This window comes from Pipistrellus hanaki (assembly GCF_964339955.1).
Source record: "Pipistrellus hanaki genome assembly, chromosome: 10".
NCBI lineage: Eukaryota > Metazoa > Chordata > Mammalia > Chiroptera > Vespertilionidae > Pipistrellus > Pipistrellus hanaki.
This window is the reverse complement of record NC_140512.1, coordinates 13,419,621-13,435,933: the sequence shown is the minus strand read 5'-3', so window position 1 is coordinate 13,435,933 and position 16,313 is coordinate 13,419,621. Positions and strand designations below refer to the sequence as shown.

The window sequence follows — 16,313 nt, the reverse complement described above, 5'->3', positions numbered from 1 at the left end:
TCTATGGTAGTTTTCTACTGCTTTCATTCCTTCTACATTTATTAATACTTCTGTAAAAAAGAGTTGTTCCTTAATCCCAATTATTTGTTTAATCATTTGTTTATATCAGTATGAACAAATGGATATTTACTATATAGTATGTTATTTGAGTTGTAATTCAAATGATATTTTTATTATTTAGATCATCTATACTAATAAAAGTCTAAGTGGCCCTTGTGCAATGCCCTCACGTCATCACAAGATGGCTGCCCCCATGTTGTCACAAGATGCCCGCCACAAAAATGGCTGGCAGGAGAGGGAAGTTAGGGGCAATTGGGCTGGAAGGGGAGGGCATTGGGGGCAATTGGGCCAGCAGGGGAGCAGTTAGGTGTCAATCAGGCTGGCAGGGGATCTGTTAGGGGGCAATCAGGCTGGCAGGCAGAAGCAGTTAGGGGCAATCAGGCAGGCAGGTAGGGAAATGGTTAGGAGCCAGTAGTCCCAGATTGTGAGAGGGATATCTGACTGCTGGAGGGATTGGGCCTAAACCAGCAGTTGGACATCCCCCGAGGGGTCCCAGATTGGAGAGGGTGCAGGCTGGGCTGAGGAACGTGGCTCCCCTGACCCCACCCCATGCATAAAATTCATGCACTGGGCCTCTAGTTATATATAATAATAACAATTCTTTTTCTTCAGTAATCCTGAATTAGATCCATGTATAGAAAAAGGACATTAGTGGAAAAGTTGGTGTAATCCAAGTAAAGTTTATGGTTTAGTTAATAGCTTTGTGCTAATACTACATTCTTTTTTTTTTTTTTTTTTTTTTTTTTTTTTTTTAAATATATTTTATTGATTTTATACAGAGAGGAAGGGAGAGAGATAGAGAGTTAGAAACATCGATGAGAGAGAGTCATCGATCAGCTGCCTCCTGCACACCCCCCACTGGGGATATGCCCGCAACCAAGGCACATGCCCTTGACCGGAATCGAACTCGGGACCCTTCAGTCCCCAAGCCGACGCTCTATCCATTGAGCCAAACTGGTCCCGGCTAATACTACATTCTTAGTTTTGATAATTGTACCATGGTTGCAAACATGTTAGGATTAGGAGAAATAAGGTAATAAATGCATAGAAACTCTTTGTAACTATTTTGAACTCTTCTATATGTCTTAAATTATTTTAAAATAAATAATTTAAAATGCAGTGAACACTGTAAAAGAGATATTGCTAGATACTATAATAGATCTAAAAAGTTCTTTGAGCTAAGAATAGGAATAGGCTGAGAAAATCCTGACAGCCTATGTCTGAATTAAATCTATAAAATAAATGAACAGAACAGTAAGTAGATTTTAAAAGTATTGTAATGGGGTCAATTCATAAAAGATAAGACAGGCGATTGATAAGTTTTATTAGCTTATAGAAAACAAATAAAGCTTAATTTGCATAATAATTCAAGAGGATTTTCTTTATGATAGAACTAACATTGCCATGACATTCCGTGAATTAGAATAATTTAGAAAAGTATCCAATGAACTTCAACTTTGTTGAAAAATTAATTCAACTACTCATTTATTCTAGGTATTGAGTGTGAGTAAATGACAAGTCATCAATAGCATGTGACTCTGTTATTCTATAAGATAAACAAAGGGAAATTGCATTAATTATTACAGACAGAAAGAAAAATAAAAAAAGAGATAATATGGAATTTTTCTACTGAACTAGAAGAAAAAAGAAAAGTCAAAATAAGTGTTGACACCCAATTCATATTTAGCAAGTTTCCTAGACATGTGGAATAAAAACAAAATACTAAAATATTCAATATTTACAATATCCTTATAATGCTAAAATATCCATAATTTTCAACATATAGCATTGAATTCAGCAAAGTAGCAGAAATTGTGACAACATGGATGGACCTGGGGAGTATTTTGTTGAGTGAAATAAGGCGGTTAGAGAAAGATAAATATCACATGGTTTCACTTATATGTGGAATCTAATTTATATATATAAAAGCCTAAGTGACCAAAGGACTGAATGACCGGTTGCTATAACACACACTGACTTCCAGGGGGCAGATGCTCAATGCAGGAGCTGCCGCTTGGTGGTCAGTGCACTCCCACAGCCAACCTCCTGTGACCGGCCAACCTCTGCAGTCCCTCCCTCTGGCCAGCTGGCCCCGATTGACCCTGATCGACCAGGCTGAGGGACCTCGTCTGTGCATAAATTTGTGCACCAGGGCTCTAGAAAACATAATAAACTGAAAAACAAAATAGGTCCAAAGGTACAGAAGCATGGAGCAGGCTGACATATCTCATAAGGGAGGAAGGGGGATGGGAAGAGATTAACCAAAGAACTCATATACATATATGCATAACCAATGGACACAGATAATAGTGTGGTAAAGACCTGGGGTGGGGCAGGGGCTGGAAGGAGGGGGGCAAACTGGAAGAAAATTTGGAGACATCTGTAATACTGTCAGCAATAAAATAAAATTTAAAATAATAATATAAAATAATTTTAGCCCTAACCGGTTTGGCCCAGTGGATAGAGCGTCAACCTGCGCACTAAAAGGCCCCAGGTTCGATTCCAGTTAAAGGCATGTATCTTGGTTGCGGGCACATTTCCAGTGGGGAGTGTGCAGGAGACAGCTGAATTGATGTTTCTCTCTCATCGATGTTTCTAACTCTCTATACTTCTTCCTCTCCTTTCCTCTCTGTAAAAAATAAAAATATATTTAAAAAATAATTTTACATTTACAGAAAAATTAAGATAGTACAGAGTTCCCATGAACCTGGCACCAGTTTCACCAATTATTGACATCCTACACTGTTATGGTGTATTTGTTACATTTAATAAACCAGTATTAATATATCATTACTTTAAAAAAATAATGCATATTATGTGGAAGTAACAAGTTTCTTTAGATGTTACAATTGTGACTTGAAATGTTTAATTGATACACATAGGAAGACAAGGAACATCTTCATTTTTATCTTGACTTGGACAAGTATTTCTAGAATAAATTTCTTTTAAAACATATATTTTAATGATTTTTTTTTTTTTTTTACAGAGAGGAAAGGAGAGAGATAGAGTTAGAGACATTGATAAGAGAGAAACATCAATCAGCTGCCTTCTTCACACTCCTCACTGGGGATTTGCCTGCAACCAAGGTACATGCCTTTGACCGAAATTGAACCTGCAGGCCAATGCTCTATCCACTGAGCCAAACCAGTTAGGGCTAGAATACATTTCTTGGGTCAGCACCACTTAATTTTTTTTTTTTTTAAATCTACTAAATGCTTCTCAAAGGAGGTGTTGATTTATACTCTAGTCAAAATTGAATGAAGAATGCTTGTTTTCCCACATTATCACTAATGCTAGATATTATCAGTCTTTTTAGCTTTCAGCAATCTAATTGCCTAAACGTGATGGCATTTGCATTTCATAAACACTAGAATTAGCACTTTCATGTCCTAGATTAAAAAGAAAAATGAAAAAAAAAATAATGAGACTTTCTGATGTCTATTTGTCTTGACTGTAAAATCCTTGGCCTATTTTGCTATTATCTTTTAAGACATTTCTACTTTTGTATATTATGGATTACAAACCCTTTTGTAGTTATAAACACTAACTTAGTTTCCACAATGCTGTTTGTCTTTTAACTCTATTTATACTTTTTGTTGCTTTACTTATTTTTGCCAAAAGACCATTTTAGTTTCTAATGTAGTCAGATTAAAATTATTTTTTTTTTCATTTGTGATGCCGGGGCTTTGTGTTTGCATAAGACGAGTTACTCTTTTAAAGTTATTAAACTGGTCATATTTGGTTTTTTTCCTTGACATTTTATAGCTTTGTTTTTAGCTCTTCATTATTTCAAGAGCTTGTGTCTATAAAACTATAATTTGTTTTTTAAACAAATGAAAGCCCAATATCCCAAAGTCATTTATTTTTGTAGTCTTCCTTTTCCTGATGCTTTGTAATAGTACCATAATCAGAATAAATTTCATGTATCATTTTATAGATTCTCTAGTCTTCTTGCTGTCCAGTACACATATACCTGGGTTAGTTTTTTTTGCTGGCTTTTAATTACTGCAATTTTAATTACATTAGGCCAAGCTTTCTTCTTTTTAAAAAATTTTGTTGCTTGTTTCATGAATCTATTTTGCATAGATTTTAGAATGATATGACTGATTTCTGTAATTTACATTAATTTGCGGGCAAATTTACACTTTTATGATATTGAATCTTCCCTTTCAGAAGCATGATGTTTCTTAAGTAAGGATTTAAGCCTTATTTTATGTCCATGGAAAGATTGACAGATTGACAGTTTTTCTAAAAATATGTTTGGCACATTTACTTCATCTTTATTCTCAGCTATCATATGAGTATTATTTGAGTTCTGAATGAAATCTTTATGGGGTGCATCGTCTAATTTGTTATTGTTAGCATGTAAGATAGCTGCTGATTTTTTATGTTGATATTATATCCATCTGGCTTAGTAAACTCATATTTATTTTAATAATTTTCTAAATGTTTCATTGGATGTCAGATTGTTGATAAAGAATGCTAATTTTGTTTTTTACACTACATACTTGATTCTGTATGTATTCCCTTTTTTTTTTTTTTTTTTTTTTTTTTTTAGTGTATTTGCTAAGACCTCTTTTCTTTCCCTCCTTTTATTATACACTTATACACTGGGAGATTTCTTATGATCTTCTAAGTCACTGAATTATATTCATGTCCATCTTAATATTTACTTACCATTGATTTATTTTAGCCACAATGTCTTTTTTAAAAGTAAATATTTATTGTTCAAATTATTACAGTTGTTCCCCCCCCACACACACACACATAGCTCTCCTCCACCTAGTTCTCACCCTATTCCTGCGCTTACCCCCCCGCCCCCCCCACTGTCCTCATCCATAGGTGTATGATTTTGTCCAGAGGCCACAGTATTTTTAATTTCCAAAATAGGCAATTATTTCTTTCCTTTCTTCTCTTCTTCTCTTTCTCTTCTTTCTTCTAAGAAGTGTGTGTTTTTTTTGTTTGTTTGTTGTTTTTTTTTAAAGAATGCAATATTTTCCTTGGATTTGTCAATTATAATAATTACTAGAGGCCCGATGCATGAAATTTGTGCAAGGGGCGTGGCCCTCACAGCCCCAGCTGCCTCAGCCCTTGCAGCCTGGCTTTGTCTAGTAGGTCATCTGGATGGTCATTCTGCTGTTGGGTCTAATTAGCATATTAGCTCTTTATTATATAGGATATTCCTTTTAAAGGTTGTATTTCTTTCAGAAATTCCTATTTCTTAGGGATTACTTCTGTTTGGAACATTTTAATCACTCTGTTGGTTTCCCCTAAATGTTGATGATTCTTACTAGTTTTTTAATAGATATATTTGAAGAACTCAGTTGAGTGGTTTTGGTAGGTGGAGGGTCATTTTATAAGCACAAATTAGGAATCCCTCTTACTTCAGCAGTGAATTTGGTCAAACCCAGGAACTGTGGATTCGAGGGGCAGTTTCATGGAAAGAGGAAAAGGGTGTCGGTTTCACATCTGGAGCAGAAGCCCTCTTCCTTTATAAATATGTTTACTCCTTACATCTGGAATAGCATTAGCTTAATATTTAACCCAAATGCTGCTATATAGATTAATCAAAGACTGATGTTAAACTTTTAGACACTTAGTATTTTCTCCTAACAGTTGTAAATTCAACATGGCAAAATAATGAATTTGGAAGCACTGATCTATAATTAAATCCTGGATAGTAAGCAGGCTTTAGTTTATTCTCTGCCTTAATGTCTATCCTCACTTGCATTTTTCATCTATTGTCTTTTTTTCTCAAGCTGAGGAGAGGGATGGAGAAGAGCTGCTGGAATATTCAGGACATGGTTTGGAGAGTAACTATAAACTGATTGAGCTTTAGAATTCACATAAAGAAAGAGTAGAAGATAAAGCTGGTGTCAGGCAATGAAGATGTTTATATTTATGTTTATGGAGTTCAGTTTACCCTGTCAGTAAGGAAAGGTTGTGAGCAAGGAAGCATCATGATGAAAGTGGCTTTATTTGACAACATATTTATTTATGATAAATACTAGAGGCCTGGTGCATGAAATCCATGCACTCGTTGCAGGGGGGGGGGGGCAGTCCCTCAGCTTGGCCTGCACCCTGTTGCAATCTGAAAGCTTGTGGGGGATGTCCAACTGACAGCTTAGGCCCGCTCCCTTGAGGATAATGGGCCTAAGCTGGCAGGCAAACATCCTTGAATTACTTGAATTTCAGGCTTGAATTACTGGAAAAGAGGTAATAGATCTTCATAGGGAAATAAACAGAGGCTGCTGTCTATTTTCTGACTTTAGCTGTCATTTAGACACTTAGACACAAGCCTGATTTATGTCTTGAATACTTTTATATTCTCTGTCCATTAGCACTATGAATATCCATTGAGAGCATAAGGCTGTGGTGATGGGAGCAGGGATGAAAATGATGGTGTTTGTTGCTGGTCAGACTTGACAATTTGGTTTCAATATCTACCATCTCACTTACTTGTTTCTAACACTATCCAGTGCATCTTGCTAGCTGGACTCAGTTCAGCTCCCACTGTGGACCATCATGAAGGATATCAGACTGGAAATGATTCAAGAAGTTATTCATGAAAACAACAAACAAAACAAAAACACAATACTAGGCCTTGACATTCATCTTTCAAGAGAAATTTCAAAATTTTATGAAGAGTTTTACCAGTAAAAGTTGCTTTAAGGGTACTTGGAAATCCTCTTTTCAGGCTTCCTAATGTTTATGTCTCTGTTACTATTAGTAGGTAGACATTCAGGAAGCTCATACTTCTCTATTACTTGGCCATAAAAAAGAATGAAATCTTACCATTTGCAACAGCATGGATACACCTAGAGGGTGTTATGCTCAGTGAAATAAGTCAGACAGAGAAAGACAAATACCATATGATTTCACTTATATGTGCAGTATAAAGAGCAAATTAAACAAACAAAGTAGAAACAGACTCATAGATACAGAGAACAAGCTGATGGTCGACAGATGGGAGGGGACTGGGGAGTTGAAAAAGGTGAAGGGATTAAGAAGTATAAACTAGTAGTCAGAAAATAGTCACAGAGATATAAAGCCACAACATGGGGAATATAGTCTATAATATTCTAATAACTATGTATGGTGCCCGGTGGGTACTTGAAATATCAGGAGGACCACTTTTAAAATATATGATTGTATAAGCACTGTGTTGTGCACCTGAAACAAAACAATGCAAACCATAATTAAAAAAATGAAAACGCAAAGGTGCCACTCTAAAATCGTGCGTCATTATAGGGAGTTATAATAAGACAAAAAGTGATAATTAATTTTTTTAAAGAAACACTTCTCATAATAGCACTATGCATTTTTAGTAACTTAGTTTCACTGTGCCCTGTCTAGCTAATAAATTACATGGGTGTAGTAGTTATAGAGTTGCCATAGAATGATTAAATGAGGAAGTATGGGTAATATGTCATGAAGAGTGCTTTGCTCATAGTAAGCCCTCAATAACTCTTGACTGTTATTCCTATTGGGTTTCACAGACCACTTTTTACTGATAATGTTGTGATGTTTAAGGCAGTGGATACCAGACTTTTGTGTGCTGTGAGATCATCTTTCGGGTTTATGAAAACAGATTACTGGACCTCACCTCCAGAGTTTCTTATTCGGTGTGTCTTTGGTGGGGCCTGAGAATTTGTAAAGTGCCCAGATGATGTTGATGCTGCTGGTTGGGGACAAACTTCTTGAGAACCAGCTGTGTGCAGGTGGGAAGGGAGAGTGAGATTTAGTATATTCATAAAGGAGTCCGTTATGTTGCAGTTGGGCATTCTGTTCTCTTCTGGCTGTACATTCTGAACCTCGTCCGTTGTGCTCTTTGTTTTCTGAAGCGGCTGTACCAGTCAGCAGGTGACAAATCTCATTTCTCTACTTTCTTTGAATTTTCCCAGGGAGTACTAATTATACCAGTGTTGTTAGTGCTGGCACTTTTCTGTTATTTTAGGGATTTGTTGTGTTTTTTTTTCTAAGGTGTTTTTTCCTTGATGCCAGAGGATGTGCATAGGAACATTATGATTTGGCTTGGGTCTACCTTAATATTTGATATACTATAAAGTTTATATTTTTATTTAATATTAATTTTAATACATGCTTTCCTTTCTCACAGCCTTTTAAAATTCTCATTTAATTAGTCTGAGTTACAAATGGCACCACCTATAAACGTACTCGTAAGCACAGCAGTGTGGCTTTCGGCATCTCTGTAATGAAAGCTTAAACTACTTGGAACTCTAGCTTACATTCCTTTAAGTCTTTCTGATCTAAATATTCTTTTTCATGATGCCAGAGGTTCTTTGTGATCATCTAAAGTTTGAAATTCTTTTTCAAATCAAAGGCACTGCCAAACTCAGAAGCAAGTGTGTGAAGGAAATGTGTGGAAACACGAGTCATTACAGGTTGGTTTATAAAAAGAGCTGCAGATTGATAGGTCTTTGAAAAATGTTTGGTGACACAAAACTCTTTCAATCAGTTCCAAATCTGGCAACTCTCTTGTTGCATTAGATTTTCTTTCCTTCACTTTTCTTTTCTTTCTAACAGAGACAGACACATCCCCTTTCCTGCATCCCATTTTAGATGACTGATGGAAAAGTAAACACCAAATATGAGCATGTGGGGATGGTTTATTTCTTTTTACATTGACTAGAAGGCAGTGTTGAAAGGGAGACACTGCTGTCATTTCACAATGTAGGAAATTTAGAAAAGGTGTTAGAGCTGTTTTAAATAATTTCTATTTTTGGATCATGCCATTCATGAGGGTATGTAGTCTTTTCTTTATAGAAAGAATTTGTTTAAAGTATATCTGAGATCTCTTGGTGACAAATAAACAATGTGTTCAAAAGAAAGCCCTGTAATTTTTTCATTAGATGATTCATGCTTAAAAATGTCAAATGATCAGAAATGAAAGACCCAGTGATTGGGTCATTTGAAACATATGGTTCTGGGAGTTATCAGCATGCCGGCTCTAAATATGGAATCCCAGTCCCTTCTTTTGTCCTTCTAAAGATAGCAGAGTCTTCGTGCCTCGTTCTTTCCTTTTTTGCATTTTAGATTCAGTGCCCTCACATTTCCTTTACCTGTCAGGCAGCATAGATCATGGTTAGATGTAAAGATTAGGAAGTGATTTGCCTAGGTTCAGCTTCTGATTCTTTGAGTGATGGTGAGAAAGCTACTTAGCCTTTCTGTGCCTACATTTTCTAATTTGTAAAATCCAAAATGATGAGTATACTTAGCTGGAAAGATTGCAATGAAGATGAATTAAAGTAATACATGTGATACCTTTAGAACAGTTCCTCGTACATAATGGGCACACTCAACCAATGTTAGCTTTTATTGTTTATTTCGATTGGACTATACAGTTTGATAATTTATTTCCTTAAAAGAGGGAAGATTTTCTCAACCTCAGGGTAAATTGCTATCTATGATATTATTTGGGGATGGTTCAGATTTAAAATACCTTAAACATTATAAATTCAGAATCATCTTTATGAACATTAAATATGTGATATTTTGATCATAGGTCATGTTTCTATAGAGAAACCATATTCCATTACAGTTACTTCTCCATGCATTAACAATGGAAATAATTTTAGGCCAGTAGATTTTGTATTCTTTTGTTTATTAAGAAAGGATTTGTGGTATTTACTTTCATTATGTCTTCTCTGATGGATGAAAAGTTTGTACAAAAAAGAGTAATTTATTAACTATATTGAAACTGTTAAGAATGACTCAAGTGATATAAATGTCTAACTACTATGCTGTAGACCTAAAACTAATATAAAATAATACTGAATGTCAACTGTAATTGAAAAATTTATAAAAAGGAAAACAAACAATGGCTCAAATTAAATCTTAGTGTAGGGAAATAAATTCATAGAAATGAATCCTTTTGAGCTGTATATTTGGGTGTGAGATATTTGGTGGGGCATTAAAATAATATATCTAGATTCCTTATAATCCCAGGTGTACTTGTTCTTTTATTCTTCCAAATTATTAATCAATAGCATCCATTACTTCTTGGAAAGGACAGTTCCTGCTGAGAACAATAGAGTCATCATTTGGCATTCAACCTTCCAAGAGAATTTGCCACATCTGTAGCAAGATGATGGTCTTGAAATAAGCACCAACATCCTCATTTGAGGGGAAAAAAAGAGAGATCTTTGTTATGATTTCCTTACAAATCAGAACTTGATTTGTAAGAGGGATCATGGTCAGAACAGAGGGATCATGGTCAGAACTGAGCAGAGAAGAGCACAGGTCAGAACTTACGGGAAGTTCCCACAATGTGGGAGGAGCAAATCTCCCAGTACTGGAGTGCATCACTGAAAGAGAAGAAAGTCAAGAAAGCTGACAGAAAACCTTCACTTCCACATCCTACCACCTCCAGGTGGCATCGGGGAAAGGACAAGTAAAATACTTTTATTTGTCTTAGTTCAAGAACATTGGAAATTGAAACTCCCATTTACTTGGAAAAAGCCTGGGGCAGTTGCAGATTTTTTGTCATGACAAAACGTCCCACATGACAGTAGAGGGTCAATGGCCAATGGGGGAGGCTCAGCGTGCTTAGGCAGAGTCCTGAATACTATGCCGTGCAGCAGAGAAGGTAGCTGAAGGCCTTCTTCTCTATTTCTGCTCCGCTGTCCCCCTTCTGGGAGGACCAGTGGACCAAAGGGCTGGGGGTACTGGAGGATGACAAATGCTGGTATCTCACCACCAAGCACAATGGCAAGCTCCATGGTCAGCAGCACTGGGAGCCAATCTGTCACCATGAAAACCAGATCAGTATGCTTCGTGTCACTAGCCGAGGATTCCCAGTCAAGTGAGCAGATTGTAGGGCATCTCAGCAGAAGCCCAAGAAAAACCAGAGGATAAAGGAACTCTGACAATTCTGTCCCCTGAAGAAGGAAGAAGAAAAAGGAAGTTTTCCTATTCAAGGTAAAAGATTTTTTTGTTTGTCTGTTTTGACATCAGTAGGAATGAAACCTACGAGGAAAACCATGTCAATGATAGAAAGTAAAGCAACTGAGCTGCACAGTATACATTTCGTCCTCACTACAGAAATTACTAGTCAAGATAATTGTTCTATGTTCAAAAGCTCATGAAAGGAAATGCTGCTACTGACCTTGAGTTTTCTAAGGTCAGTAGCACATCACACAGCTCATTCCGTCCTGATGTGGACCACACGCCCCCAGAGTCCAGTGTCTGGAGATTTTTAACCTAATTGCTCACCTGACTCTAATTTCTCTTCTGTAAATTCTTCCCTTCTTGTTTCTCCAACTGATCGTCTTCCTGCAGCCTGAGTCTTTTGTGAAGTAGTTCCCTAGCTGAAGAACCTCAATATTTGTTTATACCTAGAAGTACGGTGATTCACTCTTAAGGTTTATTTGTTTCTTGCTTTATTGCTATTTTTTGTTCCTTTGAATGGTTCTAATTATAACTTATGGCAAGTCTGGAGTAGTGTTCTGTAATTTTTAGCTACAGAAAATGACTATTTGGAATCAGTTTTCTTTCTATGTCCCTAATGTTATTGGAAACACAATATATACTTTTTGGCATGAAGATATAATTGTTTTAATAAAGAATCAAGCTGACCAATAGCAGGAAGTGTACGTAACTCTTCAAATACTGCTTCTAAGCAGTTGACTAAAATGAGCAAGAAACTTGAGAAAAGCAGGCTTACATAGTCACATATTGAAGTCTTATATGTTGGTGTGCCTATTTCATAGGATTTGTAAGCTGAAAGACCTTGATGCTAACTGAATACAAACAAGATAAAATATTCTTAACAGAATGTGCTGACCATATGTGGGATTCATTTGATGAAGCCTTTTCTTTTCTTTTCTTTTCTTTTTTTAAATAAGTTTTTATTGATTTTATAGAGAGAGGAAGGAAGAGGGAGAGGGAGAGGAGGAGAGAAAAATCAGTTGGCGGCCTCCTGCATGTCCCCTTTGGGAAATTGAGCCCAAAATTTGGGTATATGCCCTGTCCAGGAATTGAACTAACAACCTCTCAGTGAATGGGACGATGCTCAACCAACTGAACCACACAGTACAGGGCTTTATTTTCTTTATAAAACATAATGCAGGACCACTAGCAATTACTGTCTAGAAGTTTAAATCCCAAAAATGAAGTGCTATTATGGTAACCAAAGGATCCATTACCTCTAAGGGTTAAATTTTAGATTCATCTAATTTAAACTGAATCCCTACCACATCACATATGACCAAGTATATGTCATGAAAAAATATTTAATAATTTATCCGGGGTTTGTTTGTTTGTTTGTTTGCTATGGGTTAGGCATGTGTTAAGTATGAGTTGGAAGAAGTGGAAGGCATAGTTTAGGAACTCGAGGAATATAGAGTATGGTCTGGGAGCTGGATCAAAAAACAAGTAAATATTAAAATAAATATTTGTACAGGCTGATCTTGGAACCTAGAGGGATGAGCTGATTCAACTTGGAGGGGGTCAGGGAAGGTTTCATTGAGTGTTTATTATTATTATTATTATTATTATTATTATTATTTTAAATTAATTTATTTGATTGATTATGGTCTCACATAATTGTCCTTATACCCCCATTCCCATCCCAACCCCCTTCCTGCATATGCCCCCACCCCCCTGTTGTCCATGGCCACTGGCTAGGCCCATGTGCATGCACACAAGTCCTTTGGTTGATGAGTGTTTATTATTTGACACGACAGAGGAAGATGGCATTCAAAAAAAGGGGAAGAATAAAGGTGACACCTTTACAGAACCTTAAGGAGGTACAACCAGGACATAAGATGCCTGTTGAGACAATGCATAAGATGCATGTGTTTCAATGATGTAGGTGGAAGCCAGCTCATGAACAATTTACTTTAAACATCACAAGAACTCCGTGGGATGTAGTGTTATGCCTTTTTACAGTCGAGGAGATGGACTTCAGGAGCTTAAGAAACTGCTGATGGCCACACAGTACACAGCAGGTCTGGGTCTTCTGACCTCGATGCCAGCGCTCATCTCACTACCCAGCAGAGGGTTTTTAGTCTCTTAATGGCTACTTTTTGTTTTTAACAACATGATCAGCCATAAAAATATGAGAAAGTATTGAATTAGAATTGCTTTCTGGTTGTAAATAATGCTATTCGAATAAACTACTCCAAAGTATATTAATAATAATGATAATAATAGTTCTTGCTCTTATTAGAGCGGGCAAGATACATCTGTCTCCAAACAGTATGGTTTCAGTTTGCATTAAGCATGAGACAATGTTAAACTATGTTTCTACCGCATGCACAGGACGATCTCTAGTTCAGTTCATCTGAATATCCACCTGTCCAGAAGTCTGGGAGGTAAGATCCAATAGCTGAGGAAACAGACCTAAGGGAGGAGACAGGCAGGAAGGGAGGCCTCCTGTGGGATTGGCCAGTATCACTGAGCGAAACTGTCAAGAATAAGGATCCAACGCTGGTAAATATTTTGATGTCTTACTTAGAGTGACTTTACAACAGCAGGGACATTAAAGTAATTATAGAACCATGACAAAACAAAACAAAACAAAACAAAACAAAATAAGACAAAACAAAACTTAGTCATGTCTCATGCTCCTTTGGGGACCACAGAGGGAAAAATCATCTATATTTTTAAGGGAAAATTGATGAACCTGGGGCCCATTATCCCTGGGATAGGTCCAATATTAGGCTCTAGCCAGGTGTGTTTGTGTGTATATAAATTATCTGGAATGGAGGGAGGGAACTATAGGATTCCTTATATTCTTAAATGGATGCAATAAATCATGAAATATTAAGCATTTCAAGTGTTACATCACCAAATGAGCATGTAAATGTATATTTTGTGTTTGTGTGTGGTCTAAGATTACTTTTTTGTTTTGTTTTGTTATTCTTCACATGAGGATATTTTTCCATTGATTTTTTTTTTTTTAAAGAGAGAGTAGAGAATAGAAGGGAAGGGGAGAGACACACAGAGAGAAACTCCAATGTGAAAGAGAGACACATTGACTGGTTGCCTCTTGCACATGTCCCAATCAGGATTGGGGATCGAGTCTCAAACCAGGAATGTACGCTTGACCAGAATCAAACTGGGACCTTTCAGAATGCAGGCCAATGATCTATCCATTGAGCCAAATTGATAAGATTACTTTTAACCTGTAGTTTTGCATTTTCTAAAATTGGTCCTAAGTAAGCATGCAAGAGGTTTTAGAAGACATTTCATGTTAACATTTGACAAAAACTTTTTTATATTAAAAGAGGAATTTTATAAAGTAACATCCTGCTTCCATTATGTCTTCCAAAAAATATTGTGTTCCACAACAATAAAACTTTGGACCTATAAATTAATGTTTAATATGTGAATTATAAACAAAATGTTTTAATTATGGAATTTAAATCAATACCACACCACCAATCTTGTCTCTCAGCTCATGTGAATGAATAGAATTGTTGTCTTTAAGTTCAGTTGAGTTGGTTAACAATTTCTGCTTTTTGAAATTTGTGACAGGCTACTAAAAAACAAAAACAAACAAAAAAACCTCTCCTTTCCATCCCCCCCAAATATGTTTTCAGATAATTCAAAATACAACATGAGTTGCTATAATAATTGTATAGCTAAAGTAATAGACCATGTAATAGCCATGAAATTAAGAGGCATTATTATGTATTAAGTAAACAAAGAACCAGGGTGATTTAACCACAAAAAAATATTTTATTTTGATCACTAATATTAAATAAGGGAAGCATGTTTGCATCATTTATAAATGCTCAACATCACTAGTCATCAGAGAGATACAAATTAAAACTACAACGAGGTACCACCTCACACTGGTCAGAATGGTTACCTATAACAGCACTGTTCTCTTTTTGAAAATGCATACAAAATGCATAAACATTTTTAAAAATTCCTTATTGTAAAGTATTACATATAGTATTACATGTGTCTCATTTCCCCCCATTGATCTCTCCCTGGCCACTCCCATCCTCCCACACATGCCCTCACCCTCTGGTGTCTGTGTCCATTGGTTATGCTCATATGCATGCATACAAGTCCTTTGCTTGATCTCTTATGCCCTCCCTCCCCCCAATCCATTACCACCTTCTCTCTGAAGTTTGACGGTCTGTTTGATCTTTCTATGTAAATTGATATATTTTTGTTCATCAGTTTATGTTTATTATATTTCACAAATGAGTGAGATCATGTGATATTTATCTTTCTCCTACTGGCTTATTCACTTAGTATAATGCTCTCCATGCCCATCCATGCTGTTGCAAATGGTAAGAGCTCTTTCTTTTTTAACAGCAGCATAGTATTCCATTGTGTAGATGTACCACAGTTTTTTAATCCATTCATCTGCTGATGGGCACTTAGGCTGTTTCCAAATCTTAGCTATTGCAAATAATGCTGCTATAAAAATATTTTTGCAAATGCATACAAAGAATTGATAGTATTAGTTTGTTCTTTAAAACAGCACCGTTCTCTATAAATCCACTGATGCCAGATCTACATTAATAATATTCAGTGCAGTTAGCACTATGGCTTGGCTTTCATATTTTTTAATGAAACATTATAAAAGGAGAGACATGTAATACACTGACTTATATTTTAACATATTTCCAAGTAACCAATAATCCCCCTCCCCAAATCATTGAAAAAATATTGACTTATTAGAGGAAATAAGTTGTACAAGTGCTGACAAATGTTTGTGCAGAGAGATTTCTGTCGAATAGGAGAAATAGAGCCTTTGTAGAATAGGTTTAAGTGTTCATAGGAGTGGGGAAATCAGTTGGATTGATCTTTTCAGAAGCTTGACTGCAAAGGGAAAGTCAAAGGGATAAAGAGTGGTGTTGGATCAAGGATGGGGGAGACTTGAACAGTTCAGAGAAGGTACGAGCAACGGGGGGAGAGATTTCATATTCTAGAGAAAGAAGGAGCATAACAAAAGGAAAAATATCATGAATATGAAGGAACTAAGAAGGAATAAATTCAGAACCTGGGGGAAAGGGTACTTTATGCTCTGTGACTGGCAGGAAGAAGGCAGGGTGGGGAAAGGTGGATTGAAGTTAAAAGGGCAGGAAGTGGGAGTAGTTCATGCTTTGTTCATTTTCTTTATTAAGCAGGAGGCAAAAGTATTTGTAAGTGGTCTGGGGGCAAGGCATTGTGAGGGGCGTGAGAATGGAAAGTTTTGGAATGACTGTTCTCAGAACTGGAGGTGAACCAGCTATCTGGGGCCAGGCATGTACTTAGGTGTGTGAAAC

The 16,313-nt window shown here is 36.4% G+C and overlaps 1 protein-coding gene across 3 annotated transcripts in view; it reads left to right on the top strand.

Moving 5' to 3' along the window:
• The window catches only part of SUGCT (succinyl-CoA:glutarate-CoA transferase), a 424,567-nt gene that overhangs the window by 171,038 nt on the left and 237,216 nt on the right, over nt 1-16,313 (top strand). The window contains exon 13 of one of the 3 annotated variants that reach the window (XM_084896421.1): nt 3,047-3,191. The exons of the other annotated variants lie outside the window; for them this stretch is intronic. Coding sequence (XP_084752547.1) covers nt 3,047-3,160 — 114 coding nt within the window. The 3' untranslated portion in view covers nt 3,161-3,191. Of the gene's footprint in view, nt 1-3,046; nt 3,192-16,313 lie in introns of those variants that run through there. 3 annotated transcript variants of the gene reach the window in all.